Source organism: Trematomus bernacchii, unplaced genomic scaffold (genome assembly GCF_902827165.1).
Source record: "Trematomus bernacchii unplaced genomic scaffold, fTreBer1.1, whole genome shotgun sequence".
Classification (NCBI taxonomy): Eukaryota; Metazoa; Chordata; class Actinopteri; order Perciformes; family Nototheniidae; genus Trematomus; species Trematomus bernacchii.
The window spans coordinates 9811882-9829040 of NW_022987313.1; the positions used below are offsets into that span (position 1 = coordinate 9811882).

The following is a 17159-nucleotide window of genomic DNA, read 5'->3' on the forward strand; positions in this document are numbered from 1 at the left end:
ATAGTTTCCATGGAAAATTCCATTTAAAAAAGTAGATTTATTCAAAAGTATTTTACATATTTTACATTATCATCATAAAGTGGACTTTGGATTGGATAAAACATAATTTTATATAAATGTTAAAAATCAATGGATCCACGTCATCTGAATTTGAACAGCTAAATAACTTTCATCATCAGTGCATGATTTGTGTGATAAAGTGCTTGTTTTTAGTTCAAAGAGCATTTCCTGAGCAGTCTTTTTTTTTGTGGCATTGGCAGTCTTCAGAACCAGGAAGAGAAGCCATGTTTTTCCTTCACCACCCATATGCTGTCAATCACCTTCCCATACTAGAACACACAGAAAAGTATTTGTTATGAATTGAGGCAATACTCTTTGACCTTAAATGTATCCTTTTACCTTTGCTGTGCTTGTATGCATGTTTTTCTTGCATGTGTGCTCACCTGATCATCTGACACCTGCTCCAAGTACAGGTGGGTGGCGTTGACCACTTGCATGCGGGTGTAGCCGTAGTCTGTGCTGCGGAGAGCGCTCCACTCTTTGGGGTTTGGATTGAACCGGTCGGTCTTCTCTCTGCAGCCCTGCGGAGGAATCGGTGATTTAACTAAATCTGCTAGTAATGAAGCACATGTCTTTCACGAGCTCTGTCCACAAAGCCCTGTATGACATTTACAACTGTGGCTGAGCCTCGGTGTGTGTCTGGCCGCATTTTGATACGCTGATGAGTAATCCCTCTGTGGTTGGATGACGAAGCATGCCCTGCACCGCTCACAACCACATCAGAAAACACTCAACCAGAGGCACAGCTGCTACCAAACTCCTGTGGCATACCAAGTGCTGCAGAGAGGACTGTGAACAATACATAACATTGTTTTTGTTGGTGAAACTCTGTTTGTTCATACACCTGGGGAGGATAACAAAGTGAAAGTACTTACGGCAGAGCCTGTTATGATGTGGACTGGAGCTTTAGGGTTCACATAAGGCTGCGCTTTGCTCCCATTGTAAACCTAAAGAGAAAAACAGATCAAGTTTTTTCCCTGATCTAAAATAAAGACTATAGATATAAGAACGCGGAGGATTAAGAATGCAAGAGCTGACCTTGTCACCGTAGACGGGCCAAAGTCTCTCATATGTGTGCTCATGTGCCCACAACGCCACATCCACTCCTGTAAAACATATTTGATTATAATCAGGAACCTTCCATAGAAAAAAATATAACATTCTTGCTCTGTACGCTCATGTTTCTCAGATCCTCTGCCCATTTCATTTTGAGATGTCTCAGAAATCAACAAAAGCTTCAGAGCAACCAAAAAGTTCCATTACGACTAAACAATTAAATGCAACAAACAAAGGTCTGGGAAACGTAATACAGGAAAAACATTTGCAAATGGGCTGTAGGGATGCCAGCCAGACCAAAGCCTGCTTTTTTAATAAAGAATGTTTGGATTGCTGTGCTCTCTGCAACTTTTGGGACATTAGTCTGTCTGAGTGCGCAAGTATGTGATCTTAAAGACCCATTAGCGGCACACAAATAGAGACCATACCTTGGTGGTAAAATAAATCCTCGAGCCCGGGAGCTGGCGGTTTGGTGAAATTCAGTCCCAGTCTAACCTGAGATAAAACAGAGAGGAATAATGTCAGCGTGAACTTGCATTACTGTCCGAAACACTACCTGCCTCCTGAAACACGACCTGGTAGCATGCACCTACCAGCCTCACTCCAAACCGTGCCAAGTGCCGAGGGAAGTAAGCATAAGTGGAAACTATTTGGTACAAAATACAGTGATTATGACAGCACACCGCACTCAATGTGCCTGTGTGGTGTGGCCAGCCTGCAACACGTGCCACACGTCTGCTACCGGGGCCGTTAAAGTGTCAAGTAACACAAATCCTACAAATACCTTTTTGATGATACAAAATAAAGCCTTTAAGAGTACAGATGATGTGCTGCAGTCTAAAGAACACACTGTAAAACTGTGTTTGTAGGCAATTAATCAAATGTGGTAATGATATCATTTTCATTTGCTTGGCCAAAACGAATAAAAGGTTAGGGACAGTTGTAACACCAAAACTTTTATAATTACACCAATAAAATGTCTGCCATACGAAATGCAGTAAAGTCATAACAACAGGAGCTTTCACACTTGACACCAAGTAGCAGTGTGAGGTACTTTGTGTTTTTAAAAACAACAACCACCTGATGATATTAAAAGGTGCTTTGTTTTCAAAGTAAAATTCCTAGCTTGTCAACGGCAGTATGATTTTGTTTTTATTTCAATAACCTGCTAAAAATAGAAGTTATTGGGTGTTTACTATATTTTATTTATAATATTTTTAAGGACAGAACACTTGGTACGTTGGTAAAAAGTTATAACCAAGGCTTTTTCAGCCGAGTGTATTCAAAAGAATTAAATACAATAAAAAAAAAACATATATTTTATTTAAACTTCTTATAACATTAAAATAAATGCATTGTTTTCACATTTAAATACCTAGCTTTCATCGTCAGACATATAGGAAATGTAAATGTCCGGCCCTTTGACGCTTCATCTTTTTACCAATCTGTCTTTTCTCATAAAGTGATGCTACTTGGAGAGGTCCCAGTTCACCTGCTGGGCCCTGCCGTGGTGCCCTTGAGCAAGGCACCGGACAACCCCCCCCCCCCCCCCTCACTCCCATTGCTCCCCAGGCGCTGTACAATAGCTGCCCACTGCTCCTGGTACTAGACTCCTGGTACTAGGATGGGTTAAATGCAGAGGCCAAATGTCACTGTGTGTGCTGTGCATGTGTGACCATTAAAGAGGGTTCCATCCCTCCAATTAAAAAGAGGCCTGGTGTATGTGCTCCTTATCAAACTGCTGTCAGTACGGGTTTTACAGCAATACATAATCTGGCAGTGTGAAGAAATCCTTAAATTAGGTTACTGTGTACATTAGGAAATGTGTGTGGATTATGTGTGTTTGATTTACATACAAGGGAGTCGAAGGTGGTACAGTCGTCCTGATCGTCGTCGGAGCAGTACATGGGTCTGTGTCCCATGGTGATGATCCACGGACGCACTGCTCGGTTCTCTGGCTTGTTGGCCTCCTACGTTGGGAAAAGAAAGTGGTAAAGACAAGCACATGTAAATGTGTGTGTGACATCTTGATGGGAAGATAATTTTACGATGGAACAAAATAAGAAATCAGTACATTTTATTTGTTTAAGCAAAGAATGGAACTATTTCTACAATGAAATGGAAAAAGAGAGTGTTAACAAAAGAGAGGACTTAGTTATCATCAACACGTGTAAGTGGTGCGGTCATTAACCTCCAGGTCTTTCTTCAGCCACTCGTACTGCTTGAAGACGAGCTCCAGGCCGTATTCGAGGTAGAAATAAACCTCGGTGGAGAGGGAGATGATGTGCGCTGACCCCAGGTTCCAGCTGTGGACACACATCGTTAAAATGATACACAGCCGCGACCCAGCAGAGGAAGCATGCTGAAAGTCAGCACATAAGCAAAAACAGGCCTCACTTTAAACGCCACAAAAGTGTGAAAAATACTTCCAAATCCAAGCAATGTTCTTGTCTCTGACATTTCGCTGCTGGATGCAGTGCCAGATCCACTTTGGAGCATTAAGTCCCTGCTGTAACATGAGCGCTTACGTGTTCATCCTGCTCGGTTCATGGAAAAGCGTGTGTTCTGTACATGTGTTCTGCATGTTGTAAACTGAACTGTTTCCAGTAGCAGTGGTGGGACTTCTTGTTCCCAGAGACTGATCAGCGGGCAGCTGGCCTGTGGTCGAGCACCGTATTATCTTACTGCCTGAGACAGGGACGTCTGCAGTGTGCCATGAGATAATGGCGCAGTTCCACTACAGCGCGGAGTGTCTCTGAGAGTCGGCTGCAGAGCTTCTCCTTAACTTCCCAGACTCAGTTTGTATTTCCTCCTCCCTGTGACCACCAACAGCTCGCTCATTTATCCTGTGAGAAAACCTCAGTGTTGTTGTGATCCGTTTGTCCCCAGACTGCTCCAATCAGATCATAATCATCCTTGTTTCTGTTTCCAAATATAAGATAAGATCAGATTCACTTTATTGATCCCAAATTGGGATTTTTCTGTCGTCACAGCAGCAGAAAAAAAGAGTAGAAAATAAACAAACAAAATAGAAACATCTCAAAAAATAAAATAAAACAGAAATAATAAGTAAAATGTTGACAGTGAAAGATACAAATCTGTAGACTATATGTCAAATAAACACTATCAAGGGCCAAATTACAGCTAATAACATTCAAAAGTATATTATTAATATTAATTGGTCAAGGATTTTAGTCTCTATTGCAGGGGTGTCAAACTCAATTTCATCACGGGCCACATCAGCATTATGGTTGCACTCAAAGGGCCGGTTGTAACTTTAAGACTATATCATTAATTAATATAACTTCATAATTAACTACGTCTGAAAGCAGAAGTCTAGGGCAAATAATTGCAAGTCTCTTCAGTAAGAATGTCACAATATGATTTTAAAAGAAAAGCCACATTCTGGAAAAACATTGATTGTGACATTTTGAAAAAAAAATCTATTTAAAGGCTAATTCTAAGAAAAAAGGCATATTTGGACAAAAAAAGTCAAATTCTGAGAAAAAGTCAAATTTGAGATGCATTGTGGGACATGTTGTTTATGGGCAACGTGCTTCTGTAAAGTAGCATGTAACCGTATAATAAACATATTATATTCTTTGCAAGCTCTTGTGGGGCCACATAAAATGAAGTCGCGGGCCGGATTTGGCCCCCGGGCCTTGAGTTTGACACCCCTGCTCTATTGTGTTTTATCTTCACTCATAAAGCATTTTCTGACTTCATTCTCACACAGAATAAATCCCTGAGAGGATGTTATCTTTGCAATCGCAGCAAAACTACTAGAGTTTGTGAAGCTGTTGATTTCCTTTAGCAGCATGTTTCTCTGTTATCTTAAGTCTGTCAACTCTGTGGCATTTAGAAGTGTATCTAGTGTTCGAGTAGCAAAGCAATGTGTTGTGAGAACAAGCCGACCATGAGTTGAAAGTATGACAGCATCCATTTCACTTTGAATCATTTCATCAACAATCCTCTCATTGAAGGGAAAGACAGTAATTAAGTTAAATCTCTGCCGGCGCTTTGCTAAATATTTGTTTGATATTTACTTCTAAGAGAGTTTTTATTTAGATAATTAGTTCTATAATGAGTTATCAAGTGTCTGAAATGATTTATGCCGTTAAATGAGGCCTAAATCATCAATATTTTAATACAGTTTTTCAGAGATTTAAAAGATCATTATTCCCATTGACAGCTTCCCTTTCACCTGCTTTCCATGCAGAGTGTTGTCCGTCTGAAGGAGATGTTTTAGACGTCTGAAGACACTCTGATTACATTTCACATCATTGAGTGAAATGAGGAATAGCCAGAAGAAGAAAGACAGGAGTGCAAAAAAGATAAGTGCATGTATGGACTCTTGAACTTGACATTTGATGTCCTTGGGCTTGAAACAAAATGTCCACAAATGGGGAAAGTGGAAGAGAAATGGATGCAGAGATACTTCAGTGAGATTTACGATTGTTTTACCTTGAGTGCCTTTCTCCTGCTCTCTAACACTTTTATTTCTCATCTTTCCTCATCTCTAAAACATTTATTTTCCTCTCGTCTACAAATCCCACTTAGTCGCCTCAGCCTTAATAATGTCTCCTGCCTCTCCCATGCTGAAAACATTAAACAACATTTCGTTAAATCTTCACCACTCTTTCCTGCCATCAGTTAACTTGTCCATTAATATGCATGCTATTATGGGCTAATTATTCACAGGCATTGTGACCCAAACCATTAATATTCATTCATTGTTCCCGTTTTTATAAATATTCACAATTTTTTAAGTCAAAGTAGAAGTACCAGAATGTAGAAATACTCTGTTACTTCTACTTTTACTTAAGTACAAGATCTGAGAACTTCTGTTAGCAAACCGTGTATTCCATGTTGCCAACACACGCATTTTTTTAGTTTAAATAAATGGTATGAATAGCAAGAATGTCGTGGTAGTAATCGGAGAGCACGTGCATTTGACTAAAAAGTACACAGTATCAATCCATGGAGATATTGAGGGGCAATAGTCCCCACATATACATTTCATGTCATTGTTATCACATCATTCCAGGATTGAGAATGCTGTCCTAAAGCCTCATATTGAGAGAACAAAATCTACCTGATGTTGAAAATTAAATTCCATCCATCACTTTCACAACCACCTCAACATATTGTGTTTGTGTATCAGCAATATTTCGCCTTGGCTGTGTTTCTGTGAGATTTCTGTCATTAAGAATAAACCACTGACTTAAAGTGACTGACCGTTTTTAATCTGGGGAAAACACGTTCACTCACCTCAACATTTTCTTTACACATGCTATATATATCCTGCAGAGGTGGGAATGCTTTTTTTAAAACCCTCATTTCAACAGGGCCAAATCTGCCCAGTGGGAAAATTAAACCACAGCTGTCAGCTCGGTGTGAACACAAACCAGCAGGAAAAAGCTATCTCTGTTTTAAATGGATCCATTTGCAAAATACATTATTCATGTTTCCCCCGGTAAGCACTAATATATATTTTTGTACCTGCTGCTATGTTTAATTCATTACTCCGAGACATTTCTCTTGCCTCCAAGCTGGGCGAATCGATTGTGAAATGTTGTGTTGTGTTATATTTCTCAGAAGTTGTTGTGTCCACTCAGACTGCATGCCTAAATATTGGATTGTTCTTTCTTAGTAAGATCCCATTTTCATTACAAATGTGGTCTTACCTTGACTTGAAGATGAAGTCCATGCTATCCTTCTGGACAACAATCTCTATTACTTTTTTGTAAAAGTCCTCCTTATCTTCCTGTAGTTTCAAAAGTCTAGTTTGTTGTTACGTCTACCGTCTCTGCGTAGAATTACAGTAGCAACAAGAACCTGTGGGCTCACGTGCGCCCCCTTCAGTGCGGCAGAGGTTATGGCTGCCTCCCCTGGTGCATTTTCATTGCCGTTGAGACCAGCGAGCCTAAATATCATATATACGTGAAATAAGTTATTTAGAGACTATGGATGGCGAGGATAAAAGTAATAAAGGGATCTACATACATTACATTGGTGACCTACAGTGAGATGGTGACAGGCATGCGCTTAGGGCCCGCTTTCCAGCCAGTTTCTGTGGGGTGACGCATTCTGAATTGAGGCAGAGCTCATCTGTGCCTCACCTCAGCCCACAGTTATACCCCTTTCACACCGGCGCTTTTCCAGCTCCTGCTGGGAGCCTGAGCCTGAAAAGCGCCGGTTTTTCCTGTTCACACCGCAGCGGCGGCGCGTCATAGCTCCGGAATGCGGTTCACTTCCAGCTCCAAAAAATTGTCGGTCCAGAGGCAAGAGCTTCGGAGCTATGACGCGGCGTCGCTTACGTCTCTTACGTCGAGGCGTGCAGGAAACCTTACTTTGACCATCCGTTCGCTGTTATTGATCATTGTGGAGATACATGGGCTATACAGGTTGTCATGTCCGACTATCACAAGTAGAATCATAATGAAAAATACGCCGGTAAAATGTGCCTATAGAAAACGGCTTAGCAAGTAGTCAGTTTAGCTTCGGTTGCTATGCTAACATCACCCATGTTATACCAGAGAAACTTTCATAACAGCGTTGTGATGCCAAACAGCGTCAATTCAGACTGACACACATTCACTTAAGGGGAACTGGGGATATGTATCAGCTGCTTGTGTGACAGTCAGACAGTGAATACTTTAGAGCCGTGTGAGCTAACCCGGAGCTAACGGGACAATAAACTCCCGTGGAAGTGCAGCCACTGCAGCGGTCGGTAAATGCCGCTGAAACACATTAATAAACAATGAACCACGGCACTCTGGAGAAAAGTATAAGGTTGGAGAAGTCGTTATTTAATTTAATCTGGCTTCGTATGATTAAAAGCAACACGACCCGATGCAGTCCCCGGCCCGTTGTTGTTGTGGGAGAAAATCAGCGACGTAAACTGTGACGTCATGACGCAGCAGCGGCAGCTCTGGGCAGTGTGAACAGAGCGGGAGCTGAAAAGGGAAACGGGAGCTGAACCAGAAAAGCTCTCGCGAGGAGCTAGAAAGTGAAAAGCGCCGGTGTGAAAGCCGCATAATGGCTTGAGCGCGCTCACAAAATAAGTGCCCGCGCTACATTAGTGCCCGCGCTCCAGCAAGTTACTGTGGGCTTACGAGAGGCAGAGCACGTCCCTGCCTCACTTGTCATCGCTCCCGTAGCGGAGCTCGGCAAATTTGCTGATTTTGACTATAAAAAGGGATTAGAATCATACATAAATCACACTTACAACACAGATCAGTGGAGACATTTTATTATTATTACTATTTCGTTTTTCTTTAGTTGTTTTTCCGTTACATTGGAGTATGACAGGTGAGGCTTTGCCTCCCCTGCCTCCACTGACTGCACGTCGCTGGTGTAATGGATACTGCCCTGAGTGACAGACTTTTTTCCCTTCATAAAAAAAAGGCGTATTCGTCGTGTGACTGCATGCGCCGAACCGTGACGGTTCGGGACGAATACGGATACCGTTACACCCCTACTCTCTTTATAACATGTAAAATCACATTACAACGTACCCCAGTCCATCTGCCTACCATTTAGCAAGTAGGATAGCTGCCAGAAGTTATCGTTTGGCTCAGGGGAGGGGACGTGGATCAGTGAAACTTCCTGCAGGCTCCTGGGGACTCAGAGGAGCTTCCCAGCAGCTTCTACTGAAGCCAGTCCCCAACTATGGCCGGGGAATTTGGGTGGCAGGATACGCCATGAAGTTGTTTGCGGCCTGCCAGTAAACCCAAAGCAGAAGAATAAGAAGAAGTGACGTCAGCGGGTTCATTTGCGTAATCTTCCCTCAGGAACTTATTCTGGTGTGAACGCGATCTGCTCTTTAGTTCCATGAACTAACTTTGCTTATCAGGTGACTTTCCTCCATACTTTTAGAATGTCTGAAATGAAATGGAATGTAGAATACTTTGAAATTGAATGTAGAATACTTTGAAATGGAATGTAGAATGTGTCGGTATAGACCAAAGCACATTCCGGAATGTTCTCTGGTTAAATAGCTACACAACTTATTTGCAGTTTGTGCAGGACGATAACAAGCCAGGTTTTATCCCAGCCACATCGAGTTCACATTATCAGTAAGAAGCAGCTATTTCTTCACGATGAATAAGATGGACAGAGTAAGATCAGTTTTCAACAAGACGTTCAACAAGTCTCGATGGCTCCGAAAGAATTGTCCATCTGAGGACAGTTCTGTTGAGGAGGAGATCAAGGAGGAAATTGAGGAGGAAATCCTGGAGGAAACCATGGCGGAGGTGCAGGAAACCATGGAGGAGGTGCAGAAAACCATGGAGGAGGGGCAGGAGTTTACAAACAAGGTGGAGGAGGAAGTTGAGGAGGTTCAAGAGGATATTAAGGAGCAGACCTCCATCTCCAGCAACAGAGAAAACTACAGCGACACTTCCTTTGCTGAGGTAAGAATTCAATTCAGTGGCACACATGTCTACAATTACACTAATGAAGACTGTAAAAAAGCTAATACTCAACGCTTTAGTTTCTTTACTAAAGTTTTTCAAAAAAATCAATCAAAATAGTAAATCATCTTTAATGCAATTGATCACAGCATACTTGTTCACACCCATTGATGCAGAGTTAACTCCACTTCTGTTTTCTTAATAAAAAACACTGCACATAGACGACACAATAATAATTGTTTTATGTTTCACAGACAGAGGACTCTGAAAGATCTGAGAGATATGACAAATCATCTGGCCTTCAGGAAGCCCTGGATGAGGAGAGAAAAGCCAAAGCAGAGGAGCAAACAAAAAGCAGCTCACTGCAGATGAACAACGAGGCTGCTGTCTCTCAGCAGAAGAAGGAAGCAGAAGAACTGGCCCGTCTGACTCAGGGGAACCAACACCTCGCCTATGAGAACAAAAGACTGCAAAGTGAACTGGAGGCTGCTGTCAATAAACAGTACATTGAAGAGAAGAAGCTTCAGGCCGACAGAAGAGCTTACAGCAGACTGGAGGAGAACCTTAAGAAGGAGGAGGCTCGTTTCTCCAGAGCCTCACAGAAGATCCAGAGCCAAAAGAAAGAGCTGTCTGAGAAGACCCTGGCTTCTGAGGGACTGCAGAGGGACTACGAGGCTGCTGTCTCTCAGCAGAAGAAGGAAGCAGAAGAACTGGCCCGTCTGACTCAGGGGAACCAACACCTCGCCTATGAGAACAAAAGACTGCAAAGTGAACTGGAGGCTGCTGTCAATAAACAGTACATTGAAGAGAAGAAGCTTCAGGCCGACAGAAGAGCTTACAGCAGACTGGAGGAGAACCTTCAGAAGGAGGAGGCTCGTTTCTCCAGAGCCTCACAGAAGATGCAGAGCCAAAAGAAAGAGCTGTCTGAGAAGACCCTGGCTTCTGAGGGACTGCAGAGGGACTACGAGGCTGCTGTCTCTCAGCAGAAGAAGGAAGCAGAAGAACTGGCCCGTCTGACTCAGGGGAACCATCACCTCGCCTATGAGAACAAAAGACTGCAAAGTGAACTGGAGGCTGCTGTCAATAAACAGTACATTGAAGAGAAGAAGCTTCAGGCCGACAGAAGAGCTTACAGCAGACTGGAGGAGAACCTTCAGAAGGAGAAGGCTCGTTTCTCCAGAGCCTCACAGAAGATGCAGAGCCAAAAGAAAGAGCTGTCTGAGAAGACCCTGGCTTCTGAGGGACTGCAGAGGGACTACGAGGCTGCTGTCTCTCAGCAGAAGAAGGAAGCAGAAGAACTGGCCCGTCTGACTCAGGGGAACCAACACCTCGCCTATGAGAACAAAAGACTGCAAAGTGAACTGGAGGCTGCTGTCTCTCAGCAGAAGAAGGAAGCAGAAGAACTGGCCCGTCTGACTCAGGGGAACCAACACCTCGCCTATGAGAACAAAAGACTGCAAAGTGAACTGGAGGCTGCTGTCTCTCAGCAGAAGAAGGAAGCAGAAGAACTGGCCCGTCTGACTCAGGGGAACCAACACCTCGCCTATGAGAACAAAAGACTGCAAAGTGAACTGGAGGCTGCTGTCTCTCAGCAGAAGAAGGAAGCAGAAGAACTGGCCCGTCTGACTCAGGGGAACCAACACCTCGCCTATGAGAACAAAAGACTGCAAAGTGAACTGGAGGCTGCTGTCAATAAACAGTACATTGAAGAGAAGAAGCTTCAGGCCGACAGAAGAGCTTACAGCAGACTGGAGGAGAACCTTAAGAAGGAGAAGGCTCGTTTCTCCAGAGCCTCACAGAAGATGCAGAGCCAAAAGAAAGAGCTGTCTGAGAAGACCCTGGCTTCTGAGGGACTGCAGAGGGACTACGAGGCTGCTGTCTCTCAGCAGAAGAAGGAAGCAGAAGAACTGGCCCGTCTGACTCAGGGGAACCAACACCTCGCCTATGAGAACAAAAGACTGCAAAGTGAACTGGAGGCTGCTGTCAATAAACAGTACATTGAAGAGAAGAAGCTTCAGGCCGACAGAAGAGCTTACAGCAGACTGGAGGAGAACCTTCAGAAGGAGGAGGCTCGTTTCTCCAGAGCCTCACAGAAGATGCAGAGCCAAAAGAAAGAGCTGTCTGAGAAGACCCTGGCTTCTGGGGGACTGCAGAGGGACTACGAGGCTGCTGTCTCTCAGCAGAAGAAGGAAGCAGAAGAACTGGCCCGTCTGACTCAGGGGAACCAACACCTCACCTATGAGAACAAAAGCAATCTGCACTCGTCAAGAATCATGTCTTTCTTTATTGAGATAGATATGGTAAAGGCATAGCAGAGAGGGTCCTGACTGGATTTTTGTCTGGCACATCTTTGTCATCTGTCACTTTCACCAGCCATTCCGCATTTCTAAATTATAACTTGCCTGTTGTTAAATAAACTTAACTTGCCTGTTGTTAAATAAACCTCATTATTACCTGTTGTAAAGATAGCACATAGGCTCTCATTGTTGATAATGATATTGACTCCACTTACCCAGACACTTTTCCACAGAGTTATTCATGGCCTCAAAGGGAATCCTCTGTTTCTCTGCAACGATTACAATTCTTCCTGCATACTGATATCCATTGAGCCCTCCTTACGCAACGCCAATATCAGTACAGCTGGCACCTGAGCTTGAAAGGAAATCCCATGATGGCATTTATGTATTGGCTGAATTGATTAACCAAAGCTACAAACCAACAAAGGCTTTGGCAGCTCCATTTCATCTTGGGAGTCAAAGGTCTGCGGCAAAGGAGAAGCCACAGTAACTGGGTTAAAATCAGCTAGGAGCAAAGATCTCAACATGTGTTTATCTTAATTCTAACTATCGAAAGCAATAGTGATTTATTTACATAACATTAACATAACCACTGTGTTTATCCATGTGCAAATATAGCGCATTAAGCTATTTGAAACATTGCCATGGAAACCTTCATTCAGAAGTGTCCATTATTAGCCGCGTTCACACCAAGTACTTTCCTGTACTTAGTTCCGGCACTAAGAGCTCTGGCGCTTTTAACCCCAGGGCACTTATGGCGCGTTTCCACTACAGCCCGCAGCCCGGTTTAAGAGGGCTGTGACGTCAGCGGCCCGTCTTTGGTTGCGTTTCCACTTGGTACCGGCCGGCGGGTCCTAATTCACAGTTTTTCTGGCCTCATAAAATCGTGGGGCCAGGGCCAGAGACAACGAGGCTGAGTCGGGCTGAGTATGCTAAACTAGAGAGAGCGTCGCTGGCAAGGGGGCAACAACTACAACAAGATGGACATATTTGACCGTGATTTAATTGTAATACACGTTTCAAAATGATGCCGAAGTAACAACATACTGATGCCGGTTAGTAAAAACCATGAATTAATGCTTTGTCAAGTCTGCAGACAGACGGCAGGGGAAAAACCTTTTAAAATGCTTGTTTTCTAAATGGAGATTGGCTAAGCTAACGCAGTATATGCGCCGACCGTCCACACTCACAACAACGGCCTATACAGACATAAATAAAGCAGCGACTGTATTCACCATGACACAGGCAGTCTGTGGTTTGTACTTGTTTAACTTGTGTCTAGTTTCTGAACATATATGAGGAGCTGTGAGCTCTGAGTGCTAACAGCTAACGGCTGTGTTGTTTTTCTGGGGTCCTCTCAAGATCACGTCACGGCTCCGCCTACACTGCGTTACTATAGATACTGCCCCAGTTCCTAAACTGTAATGGAAATGCGCCATAAAGTGAGCCAGTCCTAACGAGGCCCAGCCATACCGAGCGGGGCCGAGCCAGGCCGTGTAGTGGAAACGCGCCATTAGTACAGATCGCGTTCACACCGGAGTACTTTTCCCTGAGGGAAGATTACAAGTACAGTAGGTGGCGGTAAGCACCTTAAAGTTGTTTGCAATCCGCTACAAAACAAGAGAAGAAGAAGAAGAAAAACTGATACAGGATCTGTTTAATCGCCATGTCGGTTTTCTTTATTGCACTCTCAAGACATAACATTAAATAGAAATATTTTAAATGTAACTAAAGTGTCAGTTGTACATGTCAGTAAACATTGTCAATATAAAATAAAGTGTCAGTTGTACTATATAATAACAGTAATAACAATATAAAATAAACTCCCAGGTGTAGGGAGTCTCAGCAGCAAACCCACCTTTATTATATATCTTCCTGAGACCCACTGCATCTGTCTGCCATAAACACTATGCAAACATACATGTTAGTTTTGGGCCATAGTGGACTCCATGTTGTGTTGTGTGAAATGGGGGGGAATTAAAAGTTTAGGTCAAATAATATTTAAAATGATATAAATTGTCATATTTGTGTATGTGCCGCTGCCATTCCCCCACAAGGTTGCAACATTGATAAATAAATGACAAATAAAGCTTTGCCAGTTTATAACCGATGAAACATGATGGTATCAGAATAATCACTTACATGTGATGTATAGGATGCTACACAGGTCACTAAAGATAAAGTGTCAGGAGAAATAAGCTTAATCGCCATGTCGGTTTTCTTTATTGCACTCTCAAGACATAACATTAAATAGAACAATTTTAAATGTAAATAAAGTGTCAGTTGTACATGTCAGTAAACATTATATATAAAATAAAGTCATAACAGTAATAACAATATAAAATAAACTGTCCCAGGTGTAGGGATATTCTCAGCAGCATACACACCTTAGTGCAACGTTGTGTGTCGTGTGTCAGTATTTACATTTACAAAAACTATACCAAATAAACTGTTATTAAATGCAGTTTGTCGCTCATCCTGCCGCTGCGCCGACGCTTCCTCATGGCGCAGCGCCCACACTTCATCCTGGTGCTGCTGGCGCTCCATCTGCTGCTTGAACACTTCTGCCTGGCGCTCCATCGAGGTGAGCATCTTGTCCTCCGTTTCCTGGGCCTTGGTGAACAGCACCATCTGATCTCCACGCAGCGACTCATTCACCACGGCACGCCGGTCCTCCAACGCCTGGGCGGTGTCAAAGAAATTCGCATCCTGTGTCCACTTTCCTAAGAGGGGAAAATAAGCAAGATACAAGATCTGTTTAGTCGCCATGTAGTTTTACAACATACTAGGAATGTTTTTTTGTATTTTCACAAATAGAATTAAGGTTTCACAAATCTGAAACTGTGTTATAAAGAATGTTTGGCCTCTCTGGGATAATCCAGTCCAAATAAATCGGCTATGCAGCGATTTAAGAGGTTCAAACACGGAGGATTGTTCCTTTTTGAAGAGTGCTTCATGTATGCTTGAACTTTGTTTAATGTTGTTGAGGCAAGTTAAACATAAAATATGATGAATATTATGAAATAAACATGATTGTGAACATCAGTTCGATGCGTAACGTTCTTTCAAGACAAAGTTACAGTGTGTGTACCTTTGCGTTTGGTTGCTGGTAAGGAGGACGAGCTAGCGCTGTTATCTAGAATGCAAAGCTCGCTTGTTTCCAATCCCGAGAGTTGTCCATCCTCGCCTGAAACACACGATTAGTGCCATGAGTTAGTGAAGCAAATTACAGAAACACTGCACAGTTATTCACAAGTCAAAACGTTTTCAGAGCGGCCGAGAATATCTAGCTAGCTAGATGTAGCTAGCTCGGAGCCTAGCATGGCTAGCTTGATCTACTGAGCAAATAAAAGTACATCTGAGACCATTATTGTGCAGATTAAAACCCCAGTGCATGTAGTTGATTTTACCTTCGTCGTGGTAGTCATCGTTGGCCACTGAATCCGCCGTTTGTAGTCCTGAGTTTCTTTATATTTAGCCGGCTGTGCACAATTCCCAGGTCGAGTGAAAGCTACCGAACTGGCTTCAGTAGCATTCCCTGGGTCGCCTCCTCGGCGTAGATCTCCAGAAGCGCCGACACCTCCTCATCATTTCTTGATGCTTGCCATAACTGCTTTCAAAAACAAACACAACGCACGGAGCGTTGTGTTTTTGTAGCGAGGAAAAACAATGGCGTCTCCACACAACATTTTCAGAGTTGTACGGGCGTGGTTTGCAATTCGCCCAGCCAATCAGCACTGGGGCACTTTTGGAGCACTTTTCACCCACAGAAAAGTACGCTCTCTGAGCTGGCTCTAAAAATGGGGGTAAAAGTACCCGAGATTAAGTACGATTTTTGGTGTGAACGCGACATAAGGGGTACTCACGGAACTAAAACGCGAAAAGTACGGTGAAAGTACTCCGGTGTGAACGCGGCTAATTGTCTGAAGATTTGTTATTTTTTCGTAGATATGATGTAAATTTGTGTATAATCTTTGCCCAAAATGACTTGAAAGCAAGAAAAACATATTGATCTAAATAACCTCCTGCAGAGCATCGTTGGATTACAAGATAAATTCGGAGACGAGTAAAAAGTGAAGTCTTGCTATCCCTGGCTTCACACAACAAAACCAAAAATTGGCAACAGAGTTAACAGGTCTTCAAAAGATGGGTTTATTAGCTCATTCAATCTAATCATTACCACATCATCACGTTACACTTGGGACTTACTTTGTTCATTAAGATAGCTTTAACTATTGCCACCGAAAGGTAATGAGGCAATAAAACACCTGCTCTGCAAATGCAAGGCAAATGTCTCACAGCGAGGACCCACAGTTAGTTAGATGTGTAGCTTCTTTGTGCAGTTCCAATGTCTCTGAGATAGCCAATTCCTCTGGGCTGCCTCTTGCAGCTCATTAATGCTTGCTGAAATACAGTAGGAGGCTAGGTAAACCTTCACATGATACTTCACATGGGGCCCATGTTGGAAAATATATGATTTCTTTTTCCGAGCCTCCATTTTTTACGACTAACCAAAACGGCTTGTGGTTTATCACGTCAAAGGCCCCACATATTCTCTTCCAGCTTACCTGTACCACAGGCTCTCCGTCTGGCCCGGCATGCTGAAACGATTCCTGTAGTTGGAGAAGTTACTGTGGGGAAAAATAAAGGAAAATAAAGTTAAACGGAGGGACTGATTATGCAATCTACGTTCTTTGAATATATAAGTGATGGAAATTAACGCCACAGACTCCAGCTCTCTCTTATTTTGTGGTGCCTACACAATACACTCATTCTCAGCTTTGCTTGGAAATATATGATATCTTTAAAAAAACTGCCTCGTTTTCTTTTGTTTCTTCAGTTTTTCACTTTGATTTCAACCTGCCAGAAAACTCAGGGTGGTATATCACTGGATAAAGATGACCATCAAGCATCTGTGGTGACATCTGCTACAAAGTAAAAAAAAAAATATGAAGCTAGTTTTAGATATTTCGGAGAAACTGTACACTTTGCTGACGCCAGCATATCAGTGGCTGCTTCTCCAAATTAGAGGCTGTAGAAAACATGAACATAGCGTTTTTGACCTCACCCTATGGCGTTCTAACGGGAGCTTTTGAAGCTTAGAATCTTGGTCAGATAATCAACATTTGGGGGAGCCTGGATGGAGCCAAGATGGGACAAGAAAGTAGGAGCCACCATGGCGGGGGAACGCTTCACCTGTCAATCACGAACACCGGCCGCTAAACACACCCCTCAAAAAACCATGACATCTTTAAAGAACAGTATAATTTAAGATCTAGATGAATTACATCTCATGCACTTCCTTGGTGGTTTTTAGGACTGCGATTTG

The 17159-nt window shown here is 42.9% G+C and overlaps 2 protein-coding genes across 2 annotated transcripts in view; one reads left to right on the top strand and one right to left on the bottom strand.

Annotated features, from left to right (window-relative positions):
• Window positions 1-17159, bottom strand: part of acp7 (acid phosphatase 7, tartrate resistant (putative)) — a 27325-nt gene continuing 10166 nt past the window's right edge. The window contains exons 7-14 of the mRNA XM_034122519.1: window positions 16399-16461; window positions 3308-3422; window positions 2973-3086; window positions 1545-1611; window positions 1099-1166; window positions 936-1007; window positions 444-581; window positions 1-329 (exon numbers count right to left, since the gene is read on the bottom strand). Coding sequence (XP_033978410.1) covers window positions 264-329; window positions 444-581; window positions 936-1007; window positions 1099-1166; window positions 1545-1611; window positions 2973-3086; window positions 3308-3422; window positions 16399-16461 — 703 coding nt within the window. The 3' untranslated portion in view covers window positions 1-263. The remainder of the gene's footprint in view (window positions 330-443; window positions 582-935; window positions 1008-1098; window positions 1167-1544; window positions 1612-2972; window positions 3087-3307; window positions 3423-16398; window positions 16462-17159) is intronic.
• Window positions 8724-9901, top strand: LOC117476151 (probable inactive protein kinase DDB_G0270444). Its single transcript, XM_034122534.1, has one exon. It carries the CDS (start codon window positions 9222-9224, stop codon window positions 9651-9653), a length of 432 nt encoding a protein of 143 aa, XP_033978425.1. The 5' UTR covers window positions 8724-9221; the 3' UTR covers window positions 9654-9901.

Bases quoted from the DNA above. Each gene is read 5' to 3' on its own strand.
- LOC117476151 (XM_034122534.1), top strand. From the start codon at position 9,222: ATGAATAAGATGGACAGAGTAAGATCAGTTTTCAACAAGACGTTCAAC.